The sequence below is a fragment of the Diospyros lotus genome, chromosome 10, assembly GCF_014633365.1.
Source record: "Diospyros lotus cultivar Yz01 chromosome 10, ASM1463336v1, whole genome shotgun sequence".
NCBI lineage: Eukaryota > Viridiplantae > Streptophyta > Magnoliopsida > Ericales > Ebenaceae > Diospyros > Diospyros lotus.
Genome location: NC_068347.1, coordinates 29,514,495 through 29,532,403, shown reverse-complemented (window position 1 = coordinate 29,532,403; position 17,909 = coordinate 29,514,495). Strand labels below are relative to the sequence as shown.

Below are 17,909 nucleotides of genomic sequence, written 5' to 3'. Positions count from 1 at the left end.
CTCTTGGTGTGGGGTTTATAACCACTTGAGCATCCTCCCCTTGACAGCTAACTTTTGAGGGTGAGTTCTACCCAAGGGTTATAACAGATAACAGAGAAGTTTGCCTCTCAACTAGATCTAGTTGAAAAATTCATCCACTTATATATACAACCACGTATTCACAGCATGAGAAAGCATTTTTGTAGTTATTTTGATGTTCAGATAAGTATTGTTAGGCTTAATAATGATCAATGGCAACTGAAAAGGATGTAGTTTAAATCATACCAAGATCCAACCTCTTCAGTAATTGTCAGCCATGTTGGATATTCTCAAAATGCATCAATTTTCATATCAAAGGCAACATGATTCTAAGGTACTCAATGTTAGGTTCACTGGATGAGAAAGAAAATTTAATAGCTCCATTTACCTCCAACTCAGCCTCTGCAAGAGCAGTTCGTGATGAGGGGCTCCAATGGACTGGTTTTCGGCCTCTGTAGATATAACCTTGAAGGACCATCTCACCAAACACCTCAATCTAGTAAAGGAGAGATGCAAATAAATTATAATATTTAAGCAACTCAAATAAACTACAATGTTGACATGAAAAAGATTGGACCACTTCATCAGCTAGGTTTGAAAATTGGCATCTGCAACCATATGGTGTTTCTTCAAGTGTGGTATGACTAAGATCAGAAGAATAGTAATCAAAAACATTAATAGAAATTTTGTAATTCTGGTACTACGGGTTTGGAATAACTTGAATAACCAGGCAACAATTCCTGACCTACCCTTACTGGAATGGATATGGGAGATCCTGATTGTAGAACAGAAGACCCTTGAAATGGGGTTAAATCCATGCAAGGATTCCAGCAGAAGTGGGTTTAAATGTCCCTGCCACAATCACCACCCTTTTCTGAACAAGTATTCATATCAGTTGAATTCAGGAAGGACATTTTCAGGCATGGAGGAGACATGGTGGAAGCAATGAGTCTCATAGATGATAGATTCTAGTTGCAGCCCTTTCATGTCAATCTAAGTCCAGGAGTCATGTCCAAAGATTGCCCATTGCATCCCTAACTCATCATACATGTTTACGTGACTCCTATGTAACATAAAGTTAAATTTACATGCAAAAATCCGAAACAGAAACTTTGTAAAATGCTCTAGCTACCTGAGCTGCTTCATATTCTGGATCAAGAGTCAGATAAGGATGATCCCAGTCTCCCCATACTCCATATCGCTGTAAAATTGAACATATATTCTTAATATTCAAGTATTCACTGAACTAACTATTGATACTGATTTACAAGTCAAAAGTAATTATGCTTGCGAGATCTTACAATGTGTTTACAGAAGGCATATGATAACATTACTTAAATGTTTTAGCTTAAAAAGAGAAAGAAAAGAAAAAGAAAACATTACTTTGATTTTTTAATACGGATACAGAATTTCAGGTTCTCTATTTGTCTCTATACAGCAGCTGCGCCCTTCAAGGCGCTTTTTGTGGTATGTACGTTTTTATTTATCAAAACAAAAAATGATAGACATGGAAATCATGCAACCATAATGGCAACTAAAATACAAACCTTAAATGATGCCATTTGTTTCTTAACAGTGGCTTTTGCAAACTTGGCAGCCTTTGCTCTCAATTTCAATGGGGTTAGCTCCTTTCTAGTATCTTGATCCAATGACTGCAAGACTGAAATAGTTTAAACTAGCAGTCAAATCACCAACAATAAATAAGAAGAGCAGCTTCCAGTTGAAGAAAGCTATACAACTAAAAGGTCTATAGCTTCCACCCAGCCATGTTTATAGAAAAAGGAAAACTTTGATGTTAAATTAAAAGAAAGCATACAAAACATTGAAGCCACAGATAATCCTGATAAGCTAATTACAATGGATTTGGAACTAGCAACCATGACTAAGAGATACAAGCTTTGACAAAAAAAGGTTCACTATACTATCACACTTATTTCTAATAACCTAGATAAAAGAAACATACAGCAATAGTGCACAGCTATTAAAAAAAAAAAGAGGTTCACAAACTATAAATTAGAACATAAAATAAATAGTGCTCTCTTAGAATGTTAGTGTTACCAAAATATTTTAATTAAAAAATCCATCCACCGTTTTCTTATGCTTCTCTTGTTTTCTGAAATTATGCATAAAAGAGATTCCATTAGACAATGTTGAACTACCAAATGCAACTTTATAACCAAAACTCCAATCTTAAAAAAGTAGGTGGTTTTCACCTTTTCTTTTTTTTCTATTTGTTAGTTCTGAGGGAAGGTGGCTTTGAGCATGTCAACATCGATTGTTGACCTAATCTTCTGCCTTACTCAAATACTCTACGCTCAAGACTACCGGAAAATGCTCACACACAAACTGCCTTAGAGAACAGAAAATGAAAACTGAAAAATAAGAACATTCAATCACACAAGTCCCACGATTTATCCTGGTTCAGTTTCCGTTAAGGAAACCTACATCCAGACTGCTAGGCGCCTTTCTCCACTATCTTGAATATTAGAATCAATTACATGCACTGCCCATAAATTCTCTTTCTCTCTCTCACAACCCAATTCCCAGGCTATACAGAGAACTAAAACAGATTACAAAGCCCTCAAAAGCTTTCCTCTACCACAGCAAGTTCTTGCTCAAAATTCCCCAAGATAGCATAAAGAACCGGTGAGAAAACACCAGACCCTGACCCCTTATTTATAGAACATAAGGGCGGACTTTACAAGGTTTTTTAAAATAACCGAACACTAGGGATATAACTAACCAAACAAACCTCTAGGTGAAATAACAAATACACCCCTAACATAAACTGTTTTAACCGAGACAACCAACTAATCTAATACAAATGCTTTAACATCAATGTTGAATTGTTAACCACCATATAATCTAAAAGCTTAAGTTTTGTTAGATAAAGAGTTAACTTTATCTTTTATACTATTGTTTTATTCTCAACACGCCCCCTCAAGTGTGGTTAGGCTTCACCAATAACTGGTCCAACCATGTGCAACAATTTGAATAGGATTGGCAGTGAGATTTGAACTCAAGATCTTTGTCAGCTCTGATACCAGCACCTGATCTAAAAGCTTAAACTATTAGATAGATGATTAACTTTATCTTTTATAATATTATTTTATTCTCTCAACAATTGAAAAAAGAAAAAGAAAATTTCTTAAGCAGGTGCACAAAATAGTAGAGCTTGAAAAGTGAGCAAATTCAGGTAAGCCACACATGCAACCAACCTAAATAAGACTGGTCTGTACTTAATTTCAAGTATGGGCAAAATGAGAAGGTATTGATCTGGTGCCGGTCATATTAATCTGCTTCATATCACTCAAAAAACTTAACTGTATATGCAGAGGCTCTCAGAATGAAGATGGATGAACAGGCACTTGAGATTACATTAAGGGAAACACCAGAACAGGTCCATTTTTTTGGGGTTTTTTTTTTTTTTTTTTCCCCACGGGGGGCGGTTCTGGGGGGGAGAATTCACAGGTTATAAGTGCAATTTAAGATTCAAGTAACAATGGAGTAATATTCTAATAAAAAGTAAAGGGCATAGCTTACGAGTACAGTCTATTTGGTTTGAGCTCAAATGGTAGAACCTTTGAGCTTCCAACACTGAGAATAGAGCTTGCAACACCTAACAAGTTAGAATCCAACTATGCCTAATCCCAACAAGTTCATTGATTATTCAACAAAAGATAAGTTCGTTGATTAAATAAAGATGAGGCTTTATGTTGTTAAAAGTTAAAGGAACACAGAGATAGTACTTCTCTTCCCAGATAACCTGCCACATGTAAACTTCTCATTTTTTGCAGTTAATGGTAAGCAGCATCAATAAAAATACGCTAAATACCAGATGAATTGAAACGAGAGGGTTATGCTAAAAAATGAGCATGTAAACTAAGACTTGCCTTTCAATTCAATTGGCAGTCCATGACAATCCCAGCCAGGCACATAACTAACTTTGTAGTTTTGAAGAAGCTGCAGCATAAAGAAACAGAAAATATCAAAGAATAAGAAAACAATATTTATGTGGAATTATTATGCATAAAACTCACAAGATTGGAAACAAAGTATACCTTCAAATGGTAGATGTCAAAATTAACAAAACCTAACCGAGGGCTGAATGGTCTCTATTTTTTTTTCTTTTTCTTTGTTTTTGCTGCTTTTGGAACAAAAAATAATGAAAATTTGGAAAATGTCATATTTTTCATTCTTTTTTCGGTTTAGTATAAAATGACTTCGTGGACAAACAAAAACATATATTTTTGTTTCTCAAGAGAGTTTTTCAGATAAATTTCTGAAAACAATTTCCTACTCCAGTTCAGTAAGCATGTTTTCCCTAGTTTATCTAGTACCAAAACTGGATACAGTTCTAGGAACTATAACCAAAATGACTGTTTTATGGTCAAGATCTTTACTTTTTCAACTCCTATTCTCAGGGTGGAAACGTTAATCTGCAACTGCATGTCAAATAAGATAACATGACTAAAGTCAACTTGGTCTTGTCATGACTCACGCCCAACTGAAGATTACCAAATTCCACATTTAACAGATCACCTTTGCTCTCTTAGGTTTCTTTCTCCAAGCATATTGATGACTTCAGTCCAACCAAATTCGCCAATAATGCATCGTTTATGTTTCTTATTGCCTACATAATCCTATCATATGCATGTGTGCCATATGTCACCCCATCCCTTCTTCTATATGGTTCCAATAACACAGGATCATATGGACACATAAAAGCTCAAAATGTTCATGCTCTAACAAATTAGAAGAGATGAGCATTAATCTAAAAGAAAAAAATACGAAGCTAATGGTGAAAATAACAAGAAAGCACACCTTGTAGCGATTAATTATATCCTTTAAAATCTTATTTAGCGCATGACCCATGTGTAAATCACCATTGGCATAGGGAGGACCATCATGAAGAACAAAACTTCCCTGTTAAAGTAAGTCAGCATCAGCAAAAATTTCATGCAACTATAATGCAACAGCATGAAACAATCTAAAAAAGAACTTACCCCATTATTCTTATCAACCGCTCTCTTGAACACCTGATTCTCATCCCATAGTTTCTGAATCTCAGGCTCCCTTGTGGAAGAGTTTGCCCTCATCCCAAACGTTGTTTTAGGCAGATCAACTGTATGCTTATACCTTCCTTCATCCTGTTTTGCCCCTGAATGATCTTAATCATGTCAATGAGATACAAGAAGAAACTATTCTCAGAGAAGAAATAAGGTGAAACAACAAAAGATTAAAGACAATGATAAATCCATAGACCTTTAGAAAAATGACACAGATCTCTTTCTGTGAATCACTGCTAAAATAAATGGTACCAAATACCTTCAGATGTTTTCTTTGCAGCCATAACAGGTCCACGAGATCTTCTCTTTGACGAGGAAAATAACTCATCGCTAGAATAAGTAGAATAGCATACCCTGTTCAAGAGGGAGAAAACTTTGGCTGGAGAATTTTTTCTGAAATATAATAGGCTAATGGAAGTGGTCTTCTCAAGTGATGAGCAATTTCTCAACAACAGAACCTGAGGACAGATAACACATTATATCAGTTGCAAGTTTAAAGAATATTTTTAGATGGATTAAAAATAATTTCAAAACCCAGCCATTAAAGAATCAGACAGATGGACTCAAAATGAGACAAATAGTAAATTTAGATCTCGATGCTTATTTTACTGGTGCAAGAAACAGAAACTGTGACAGTTAAAGGAGGGATATAGACAACGAGGAGAGAGAGAGGGGGGGGTAGGCCCATAAAAGGGTTGTAAACAGGTAAGTGGGTGGCCATATATATATCTGTGCTTATTTCAAAATGCACAATTTACCTAACCACACAATGCCTCCCATTTGAAATAGAAACTCAATGTGAAGTAATGAAAGGGCCATCTGATTGTGGCACCAAAACTAGTTTTCATCCTTAGAAACCAAATTGGCGAACTAATCTCAAACTGGTTTTTGAAAACTTTCAATTAGAACACTCCAAGTTAGGAGACACCAAAAAAAAAAAATGTATTTCCTGATAAAGGATGAGGGTTGTGTTAGGTAGCCGACAGCCAACGTAAAACTTAGTCGGATCCAAAACATGAACTCTAGACAAATTATGAAAAATCGTTTGGGCGTGGGCGTAACCCTTCATAGCGACGCGCTACACTACCCCGGTGTAGTGACAAGTGAGCTAGGGCTGCTGCATCGGCGCCTGGATGTAGTGATAAATGAGCAAGGGTTCCCGCATTTGCTTGGACGAATGTGGGTAAAGAAGCTAGTCCAAAATCAAAACCAAAATCAAAACCAAAACCAAAATCAAATTCAAAGTCAAGGCCAAAAACAAAATCAAATCCAAAGTCAAGGCCAAAAACAAAATCATAGATTAAGGATTGGGTCATGGAACATAGGAACATTAACAGGCAAAGCTATGGAAGTGGTGGATGTGATGATTAGGAGAAAAATTAATATTATGTGCCTTCAAGAGATGAGATGAGTAGGGAAAAAAGTAAAAACTTTATCAGAAACTGGATATAAAATATGGTACACAGGAACTGATCGAGCGAAAAATGGAGTGAGGATTATTATGGATAAAAGCTTAATAGATGAGGTAGTGGATGTAAAGAGAATAGGGGATAGGATTATTATGGTGAAGATTAGTCTAGGAAGAATGACTAACGAATATCTTTAGTACATATGCACCACAAGCGGGATTAGGTGATGAGATAAAAGCAAAATTCTGGGAGGACCTAGAGGGACTCATACAAATGATACCAAGAGGAGAGAAAGTGATTATAGGAGGTGACTTAAATGGGCACATGGGTAGAGACGGAAACGGATATAGAGAGGTACATGGAGGGTATGGATTCGGGGAAATTAATAATGAGGGTAAATCTATCCTAGATTTTGCTATGGCATATGGGCTCATTATAACCAATACTAGGTTCAAAAAACGGGACGAACACTTAATCACATATAAAAATATCACCTCAAGCACCCAAATAGATTACTTCCTCATGAGACAAGAGGATCGGTTATGTTGTAGGGATTGTAAGGTGATACCGGGAGAGTGTTTGACTACTCAACATAGACTTCTAGTACTTGACATCCAAGTAAGAAATTGGAAGAGAAAAAATCACATAAAACAAAATCCAAGAATCAGATGGTGGAATTTAAAAGGGGAGAAACAACTAATCTTCAAAAAAAAATTAAGGGGTAGAAGGGAATGGAATGGAGAAAGACAGACAAACCAAATGTGGAAAGAAATGGCTAATGCTCTGAGAAGCACGGCAAAGGTAGTCCTTGGAGAGACAAATGGTAGAGCCCCTAACCTTAAGGAGTCTCGGTGGTGGAATGAAGAGGTACAATTAAAAATTAAAAATAAGAAAACTTGCTATAAGGCGATATATCAATACAACAATGAAGAAAATCAAAAAAATTATAAAGAAGCAAAAAAGGCAGCAAAAAGAGCTGTTAGTGAAGCAAGGTCAAAAGCATATGAGAATCTATATAAACGACTTGATACAAAAGATGGAGAAAGGGATATATATAAATTAGCTAAAGCAAGAGAAAGAAAAACACGGGATTTAAATCAAATGAAATGCATAAAAGATGACAATCAAAATGTTTTAGTAAATAAGAGAGCGATTAAGGAGAGATGGAAAGAGTATTTCACAAAATTATTCAATGATGGTGGTGACACAAGAGTTAGGTTGGGACATCTTAGTAACTCCGAAGGGAATGTGAGCTACACATTCTATCGACGCATAAGTTCAAATGAAATAAGGCAAGCATTAAAAAAGATGAAAAATCATAAGGCAGTGGGACCTAGATAATATACCAATAGAAGCATGGAAATACATGGGAGAAGAGGGCATCTCCTGGCTAACGCAACTATTTAACGCCATCCTTAAATCAAAAAAGATGTCAGATGAGTGGAGGAAGAGTACTTTGGTTCCTATATATAAGAACAAAGGAGATGTTCAAAACTGTGAAAATTATAGAGGAATTAAGTTAATGAGTCATACCATGAAACTCTGGAAGAGAGCAATAGAGCAGAGGCTCAGAAAGGAAACAAAGGTGTCAGAAAATCAGTTTGGTTTCATGCTTGGTAGGTCAACAATGGAAGCTATATATTTACTGAGGCGTCTAATGGAAAGGTATCGAGATCATCAGAAGGACCTACATATGGTGTTTATAGATCTAGAAAAAGCCTATGATAGGGTCCCTAGAGAAGTATTATGGAGGGTTTTAGAGAAGAAATGAGTCAAAATAGCCTATATACAAGCCCTTAAGGACATGTATCATGGTGTAAAGACAAGGGTCAGAACATGCGGAGGGGATACTGAACCATTTACAACTACAATAGGACTGCATCAAGGTTCTGCACTAAGCCCATACTTATTTGCCCTAGTAATGGATGAACTCACTAAAGATATTCAGACAAATGTGCCATGGTGTATGCTATTTGCAGACAATATAGTGTTGGTGGATGAAACAAAAGAAGGAGTGAACACTAAGCTTGAGTTGTGGAGAAACAATTTAGAATCTAAGGGATTTAAATTAAGTAGAAAGAAAACAGAATATACGGAATGCAAATTTAGTAAAAATGCAAGAGTGGATGATGTTATAATAAAATTAGAAGACCAAATCTTACAAAGAAAAGACCATTTTCGATATTTGGGATCAGTGATTCAAAAAGATGGAGAAATCCACGAGGATGTCACACATAGAATTAAGGCAGGTTGGCTAAAATGGAGAAATGCATCAGGGGTGTTATATGATGGTAAAATCTCATTAAAATTGAAAGGAAAATTTTATAGGACAGCTATAAGACCAGTCTTGCTGTATGGCTCAGAATGTTGGGCAGTCAAATACCAGCATGAGCAAAAGACGAATGTAGCGGAGATGAGGATGTTAAGATGGATGTGCGGACATACAAGAAAGGATAAAATTAGAAATGAAGTTATTCGTAATAAGGTCGGAGTAGTGCCAATCGAGGAGAAGATGAGAGAGACTAGACTAAGATGGTTTGGTCATGTGAGAAGGAGACTAAGAAACGCTCCTGTGAGGAGAGTTGATGAAATGGAACAATTAGTCACAAAAAGAGGTAGAGATAGACCCAAGAAGACTTTGGGAGAGACATTAAAATTTGATATGAAATATATGGATCTAAATGAGCATACGACAAAAGATAGAAATACATGGAAGTCTAGAATTCACGTAGCCGACCCCACATAGTGGGATAAAGGCTGGATATGTTGTTGTTGTTGTTAAAACTAAAATTATATCAAGTAAGTGGAGATTTCAGAGTTGTCATTGTTTTCATGTCTGAACACAACAAAAACAAATAAAGCAAAAAACATAAGGATTAAACTATAAAGACCCTTTATCTTTTTTATATCTTTGTTGTGGAGAATTGGAATTTACATATTGCATTAACTAAAGTAAATGCAATGAGAGAGTGGGCAGATGGAAACAAATAGCTCCAACCCTTTTGCCCAACATCCTACAGATTGCGGTGCCAAGATTATGCTATTGATGTCTCAGAATTTCCCTTTGCTACTATTGTCTTTTTTTCTTCTTTTCGTTTTTTATTTTGCTAAGTCCTTTGTCACTATTGTCATAGTGTAAAATAAACCCATAATGCCCTTCACATCAAAAGAAATATATGTGATATAAATGCATAAAGTATATTGAGTCCATGGATCTGTTTGCCATCTTCACAGTTTTCTTTTCTATCTTTCTTTGCCGAAAAGTTAAGGGTCAAAATATGAACCCCAAACTGTGAACATCATTCCTAAATATGAACTAGCATGTCCACTTCTACCAAACAATGTCCAGCTGAGATCAAATTATTCCATTGATGGCTCCTAAACTACACCCATTGGATTTGTTACCAGTTTCCATGTGTTTGTTTTCTATTGTTATTTTATTTTGGTATTAGATTTTGTTTTCTAGTGGGATAAAGGCTGGATATGTTGTTGTTGTTGTTGTTTATTAGATTTTGTTTTCTGTTAAAAAATAGAAATTGAGCATTGTAGTTGAAAATGTTGCCTTTTCCCAGAATTTTAAAAAATAAAATAGAGAACAATGTTTGAAAAAAAAAAATGCTTATTTTTACAACCAATTGACTATATATAAAAAGTCCCCTTTCATATTGACAAAACACCTTTCCCCTTTTGACCTTATCCTCCTTTCCTATTCTTCTCACATTTCTTATTCTCCTTCTTCCTCTCCACTAACCAGCAACCTAGCGGGCTTGCCAGCCAAAGCATGAGAAGAAAATGGAAGAAGATTTTTAAAGCTGCCAACCAAGAAGAAGACGAGCTATGAAGAAGAATGACAAGAATAAATAACAGCAGCAGCATAAGAAATCTGATGAGGATGCAGAAGCTGTGAACAAGTGTGCTAAAAAAACCAAAAAAATAACAGAAACATGAACACGGAAAACACCCAATTTCCAGAAAAAATGAATAATGTGATCATATTGTCAGATCTCAGATCTGGCAAGGGCTTCTTCTGCAATTCCGATATAATTGCGCGCGAATGAGAACCCGAAGGTAGAGAAATTAGAAGGAGAAAGATAGGGGAAGAGAAAGAATCGAGAGAGAGAAGAGTGAGGAAAATGTGATTCAATTTGTATTATCAGATAGCCGCTAAAGGGCCATAAGCTGGCTTATATACCCTCCTCAAGAAGGCGCCAACATTTGAATTACAATCAGCTAACTACCAGCTTCTACATATTTCCCAGCGCCAGCCGCCTATACCCATTACCCATTATTACTACATTACCCTTCAATTAGCAGGCGCCCTTGCCCCTGACCGTGACAATTCCCCTCCCCTTCAGATTCTTCTTGTCCGCAAGAAGAGTTTAGAGGAGTCCGATTGCCCTTGAAATTGCTGGAGTAAGTCGGGGAGATACTCCCAGGTGTTGTTTTCCGGATGGAGGTTGGACCAGCGAACGAGCACCTGAGTGAGGGGTAGATGTTGTTTGTATATCACACGTTTGTCCACGATAGCGACAGGTTCAGCTGTCGGTTGTGCTGCTGGAGCAGCTAGGGGTAAAGATGCGCTCACCGGGTTGATACCAGGAGATGGTTTGAGGAGAGAGACGTGGAACACAGGATGGATAGAAGTCTCTGCTGGAAGTTGTAATCGGTAGGCCGTGTTACCCACTCGAGCTAACACTTCATATGGCTCATAGAATTTAGGACTCAGTTTGGAGATTGCCACTGGGGAGAGAGTCTTCAATTGTGCATATCGTAGTTTAAGATAAACCCGGTCCCCCACTGCGAAGGTGCGTTCACTCCGCTTTTTGTCAGCGTGTTGCTTCATACGGTTTTGGGCATTAGCTCATTCATGCTTTAAGGTCTGCATCACTTGCTGTCGTTGGGTGAGATAATCGTCCACTGTGGCTACCAAGTTAGGTCCACTACTGATCGGTAATAGGGGCGGTTTGTATCCGAATAAAGCCTCAAACGGGGTTATCTTCAAGGACGAGTGGTAGTTGGTGTTGTACCACCATTGCGCCAAGGGCAACCACTTGTGCCACCCGGTGGATTGGACCAAGCACACACACCGAAGGTAGGTCTCCAAGCATTGATTTACTCGTTCCGTCTGTCCATCCGTTTCCGGATGATATGCCGAGGACATGTGGAGCTTGGTACCCAATGATTTCATAAGTTCCTTCCATAGTAAGCTAGTAAAGACTTTGTCGCGATCGAATACAATGACTCGCGGTAAGCCGTGTAATTTTCCAACGTGATCAAGGAACACTCGTGCCACCTCTTGGGCTGTGAAGGGGTGAGTTAGACTTAGAAGTGGCTATATTTGGTGAGTCGGTCTACAATGACCAATATACAGTCTTTGCCCTCTGACTTGGGTAATCCTTCCACAAAGTCCATACTGATGCTAGCCCAAGCTTGCTCTGGTTGAGGCAATGGCTGCAACAGCCCTGGGGGGTGAATGTTCTCATGTTTACATCGACTGCAAATGTCACAATGCTTGATATAAGTCTGCACGGCCTTCTTTAACCCCAGCCAATAGAATAATTGTTGTATGCGGTTATATGTGCTTTGGATCCCCGAATGGCCCCCTACGGGCGAGTCATGCAAGGTGGTTAGGATCTTTCTTCGTAGCATTTCGTCATCTCCAATGACCAGTTTATCTTTGTATCGTAGCAATCCATTCCTTAGTGAGTACCCAGGTTTGCTCAAGGGATCTAATGTTAATTGCTCCAGTAGATCCTTGGTCCATTCTGTTTTCTCATAATTGGCGGCCACCTCTAGGTGCCATTCCGGTATGACAGAAGTCATGGCTGCTGTTGTTCCTTCCTCCATACAACGGGAGAGGGCATCAGCAGCCTTGTTCTCGTGTCCTTTCCTGTATTGAATAGTATAATCAAGTCCCATGAGTTTAGACATACCTTTCCGTTGGAGGTGGGTGTGTAACTTCTGTTGCAATAAGAATTTCAAGCTTTCATGGTCAGTACGAACAACCATCTGGCTCCCTTCCAAATAATGCCGCCATTTGTCTACTGCTATCAATACCGCTAACAGCTCCTTCTCATACACACTAAGACCGAGGTGCTTTGGTGCTAACGCCTGGCTGATGAAGGCTATAGGCCGACCTCCCTGAGCAAACACTGCTCCCACTCCATAGTTGCTAGCATCCGTTTCCAAAACAAACGGTTGATTAAAATCAGGAAGGGTCAATGTGGGAACCTCGCACATGGCTTTCTTCAGCATTTCAAAGGCAGCTTCAGCTGCTTCATCCCAATGGAATCCGTCTTTTTTGAGCAACACAGTAAGTGGCTTGCTGATGATGCTGTAATTTTTAACAAACCGCCTGTAATAACCCGTGAGACCAAAGAATCCCCGCAAACTCTTCACAGTCGTCGGCCTTGGCCAATTATTCATAGCTGCAATCTTTTGGGGGTCAGTGCTCACCCCGTTCTCTGATATAACATGGCCCAAATATTCCACTTGGGTTTGTGCAAAGGCACACTTGGACTTCTTGATGAACAACTTATTGAATCTAAGGATTTGCAAGGTTAACCGCAAGTGTTCTATGTGTGTAAGGAAATTGGGGCTATAAATTAGGATATTATCAAAGAAAACAAGAATGAAGTGGCGAAGATAAGATTCAAATATCTGGTTCATGAGGGCTTGGAAAGTTGCTGGTGCGTTAGTTAAACCGAAAGGCATAACTAAGAATTCGTAGTGCCCTTGGTGGGTCCTAAAGGCTGTTTTGTGGATATCTTGGGGGTTCATACGGATTTGGTGATATCCGGAGCGGAGGTCGAGTTTGGAGAAAACTTTGGCTCCATGTAACTCGTCCAGTAAGTCCTCTATGATAGGGATGGGAAACTTATTCTTTATGGTCAGGGAATTGAGTTGGCAGTAGTCTATGCAAAACCGCCAACTGTCGTCCTTCTTTTTGACTAGGAGAAGAGGGGAGGCATATGGACTAAGGCTGGGTCGAATGACTGATTGCTGAAGCATTTCCTTAACCATGCGTTCAATCTCAGCCTTTTGTTTTGGAGGATACCGGTAGGAACGAATATTGATCGGTTCTGAATTGGGTTTTAAGGTTATGGTGTGGTCTAGATTTCTGGGGGGAGGTAGAGCTTTCGGTTCCTCAAACAAATCCTTAAATTCATCTAAGAGTTCATCAAGTAAGTCCAGTTGAGTTACCTCCCAAGGAAGTGAGCTGTTCTTCGTTGCTTCCAGCTTGATTTTTCCACCAAAATCCAACTCTCCATCTTCCTGCTCAATTGTTTGTATCGAGAACAATTGGGCCACCTGTGTCCACTTGCTTTTGAACAGCTTGTGGAGTCTTTTACCTGAAATCAGTTTGCAAGTCCCTGTCTCCGCACCGCTGGTGATAGTCATTCGTTTCCCCTCTTTTTCGAAAGTAACTTCCATTTTCTTGAAATCAAAGCAAATAGGGCTTACCTCCCTCATCCAATCCACGCCTAAGACCATATCGCAGCCTCCTAACCGGAGAAGCCTTAGGTCAGCTTCGAAGTTCTCCCCCTGCATCTGCCAACAGAATCCCATGCAAGCAGATTTACAAATAACCTTCTGTCCGTTAGCCACTGTAACCGACAATGGTATTGTTCCGGTAAGGCGACATTGAAGCCTCTTAGCCACCCGTTCATCCAAGAAGCTATGTGTACTTCCGCTGTCAATGAGTATCGACAGGTCATCCTTTTGCGCTTTACCATCTACTTTTATGATTTTACTTGTGGATACTCCCCTTAATGCATGGAGAGAAATCTCCATTTTCTCTTCGTCTCCTTCTTTCCCTTGGGTCTCTGCTTCTTCTACTTCTTCTTCTTCCCCATCCTCTGTACCCTCTAGCAACAACAATTGGCGTTTGCATTGATGGCCTGGTGTGTATTTATCTCCACACCTGAAACAGAGCCCAGCTAATCTCTTCTGTTCCCTCAAATTGTTCCCAAACGATGGGTTTGGGGCTGGCAGGGCTAACGCCTTTCCGTTGGATCCCTCTATTCCTCCTTCCTTGCTCCACCCCTTGTTATTCTGTTGATTCAGCGCTTGCCAACCTCTCCCGACCCCTTTCTGTTTCTTCGATAAGGCCTCCACCGCTAATTCTTGCAGCTTAGCGCACTCAGTAGCCTGTTGTACAGTTTTAGGTTGAAACATTTTCACTATGGGGCGGATTTCTTCGTTCAAGCCACTGATAAAGCTTGACACGAAGTAACCTTCGATAAGAGTGGGATTGGAAATTAACATGAGTGCCTTCAACTCCTCAAACTTTTGTTGGTAGACTTGCACAGCTCCTCCTTGTTTCAATTTATTGAATTCTTCTACTACGTCTAACATTCCTTTCTCACCAAATCTTCCACACATTCCTTCCGCAAATTCTTCCCAAGAGCACTCATCTTTCACTCCCATCCACCCTTGGTACCACGCATCCCCCACATCATTGAGGTAGGCTGCCGCAATTGTTACCTTCTGTTGCTCGGCCACGTTGTAGAGACGAAACACTCTCTCACAACGCCTCACCCACCATCGTGGATTCTGGCCATCAAACAAAGGAATCTCCATACGCGACATCAACGTCCCGCTCTGGTTCGATCCCTGCGCTATGCCAAATCTCCTAACGCCCGCGATTTCCTCCATCACTAGTTGCTCTGTTTCCAATTCCGCAGATCCCTCTGATCTACCATTTCCCCCTAGATCGTTGAGGATCGGTTTCGAATGCTCCCTCGGAGGAAATTCCAAAGAGATTCGTACCTGAGTTTGGCGTGATAGCATCAGCATAAACTGATGCATGTGATCCAGGAGAGTTTGATTCTGTTCTTTCATTTGCTCCTCCAACCGAGCAGTCTGTGTTCGACTCTCCTCCCGCCACACATTCACCGCTCCATCGATCCTTCTTTCCACTGAACTTTCAAACGTCTCTATCCGATTCTGCATCTCCGAAACCGATGCAATCACCTGCTGGAGCTGCGCCTCCATATGCTTATCAGATAGCCGCTAAAGGGCCATAAGCTGGCTTATATACCCTCCTCAAGAAGGCGCCAACATTTGAATTACAATCAGCTAACTGCCAGCTTCTACATATTTCCCAGCGCCAGCCGCCTATACCCATTACCCATTATTACTACATTACCCTTCGATTAGCAGGCGCCCTTGCCCCTGACCGTGACACATATTTAATGAAAACACGATTTTTATTTTTTCTTTCCATTAGTTCAGTTTAGGAAAAATATTAAATAAAAATGAAGATCCCAGTAATAGCATAAAGCCAGTTAGGGTAGGGAAATAATCCAAGCTATTCAAGGTTGACTCGTGTGCAGGTAAAATTCCAGTTGAACTGTCAAATCAAACTTAAACACATCACTACTCAGGTTTAACTCAGCCCGCTTACAGCCCTGAATGTGATCCAAATCTTTATCTGGTCATCCAAAAAACTTTACAAAATCAATGGAAACTTGGAACGTGGCAAGAGGACTGAAATTTAATCTCAAGCACTTTCCTTTCCCGTAATTCAATCCGAAACAGCAATTTTCCACTTCACCTACTGATTCAATGGCTAAAAATTACAGAACCCGTTTCTGAAACACACGCAATATCACGTACAACTCTATCATACAGCATCCCATAACAATAGTACTCGTAGGCATTTAATCGAACAACTAGCATGCAATTGAAATCCATAATTTACGTTAAGTCGAAGGCCAAAGCAAGACCTGCTTCTCCAAATTAACACATGAACTGGGTTCATGGAACACAATAAGCACAAGCTCACTCCACATTATTGGAGCAACCACAAACAGATCCAGGGGAAGAGATCAAAATAACACTCACTTGAGAAGACGCTTGGATGGCCATCGCAGCTCCGGTTGGGTTGGGAGCAAAAGGGTTTGACACGACGAAGGGCTTGAAGAAGGACATGGCTTCCATTCATTCGCAAAGCTTGTCCATTGCGACGGAAGACAAGGAGAGATTTGTGGATAACTGGGCTGATAAAAACCTCTCGAGCTCTGTTTCAGAGGGCTGCGGTGCGTGTGATGTTTAGAAATTGCTACGAGGTCCCTCTACTCCATTATATTTGTAAATCATCGCTAATTATTTATCGTGTTCCCTATTTTAACCCCTTTTTTATGTTTACGGGTCCTTATTTTTGGGATAAATTACCCAAAAAAATCTTTCTTTTAGCTTAGTTTTAATTTTAAATTGAATCCTTAATATTTTAAATGGTTATACCAAACTTGTTTTGATAATTTCAATCATATAAGGCTATTACAATCCAATAATTTTTGTTCTTAAAAATTAATGCGAAATTAAAATGTAAATAAATAAAAGATTAAGTAATAATTAATAATTGTATAATTATCAACCTTTATTTTATCTTATCTATGTATCTATTTTTTTATTTGGTAATTGTCAAACTATTACTTGTTTTCTTTAATATCCTGTGCATAATAATATAGCCATAGATGAAAGTTTTAAATAAAAAATAAAAAATTAACATTAGAAAAAATAAAATAAAATATCGACATCAAAAACATTATTTTCCTTTCTATCTATTTATTTCATACCAAAAGACAAACAAATACAATCATATGAATTCGGACATATTAGTAGATATTAAACGAATATAATATTTAAGGCAAAAATAAAATAAAATATATTATTATACTTGTTTTTTTATTAAAATATTGATTATTCCATTCTTTCAAACATTATAAATAAATTTTAAATGTAATGTAAAATTCACATTATATATATAAAAAAAATTAATACATAAAGAAACTATGATTTTTCTATACATTTACCTTAATAATAGTTTACCTTCTTCTTAGTCTTAGTCAATTATTTTCCCTCGATGCCATGTTAATTTTTAACGACAAAAATTCATAGAATTTAGTTAGACATAACTATTGAAAGATTAAGATTACGTTCTCTTTATTGTTTTCAAGTCATTTTTATTTTTTAATTTTTTAAAATAATGAAAACACGTTCTCTTTACTATTTTTAAAAATACATTTTTAAAAATAAAAAATAAATATGTAAAAAAACTCAAAACAACAAAAAGTTGTTTTGAGTGTTTTCATCCAAAACAAACTCAAAACATATTTATTTATTCATATTTTATTATTATAATGAGAAAAAATATTATAAAATTTATTAACTTTAAAATGTATATATATTTTTAATAATATATTAACATTAAATATTTATAATTTACTTAATAATTAAATTTATTGAATAAAATATTATTAAAAAAATATTTTCAAAATTTCAAAGAAAACGAATTTTTTAATCTTTTTTTAAAAAATAATTTTTTAAAATGACAAAGAGAAAGTGTTTTCAATTTTCTAAAAATAAAGTATCAGAATAAAAAATTAAAAATAAATTCAAAACTTAA

General features: G+C 37.8%; 1 protein-coding gene across 6 annotated transcripts in view; it reads right to left on the bottom strand.

Annotated features, from left to right (window-relative positions):
- LOC127811395 (isoleucine--tRNA ligase, chloroplastic/mitochondrial) overlaps positions 1–16,551 on the bottom strand; it is a 41,749-nt gene extending 25,198 nt beyond the window's left edge. For 4 of the 6 annotated variants that reach the window (XM_052351211.1, XM_052351213.1, XM_052351212.1 and 1 more), the window contains exons 1-8: positions 16,346–16,551; positions 5,347–5,545; positions 5,025–5,188; positions 4,843–4,944; positions 3,912–3,981; positions 1,566–1,678; positions 1,151–1,219; positions 407–514 (exon numbers count right to left, since the gene is read on the bottom strand). In XM_052351211.1, the coding sequence (XP_052207171.1) occupies positions 407–514; positions 1,151–1,219; positions 1,566–1,678; positions 3,912–3,981; positions 4,843–4,944; positions 5,025–5,188; positions 5,347–5,545; positions 16,346–16,441 (921 nt within the window). In that variant the 5' untranslated portion in view covers positions 16,442–16,551. The remainder of the gene's footprint in view (positions 1–406; positions 515–1,150; positions 1,220–1,565; positions 1,679–3,911; positions 3,982–4,842; positions 4,945–5,024; positions 5,189–5,346; positions 5,546–16,345) is intronic. The other 2 variants (XM_052351208.1, XM_052351209.1) reach the window with 2 other exon arrangements.
- Between the last annotated feature and the right edge of the window lie 1,358 nt (positions 16,552–17,909).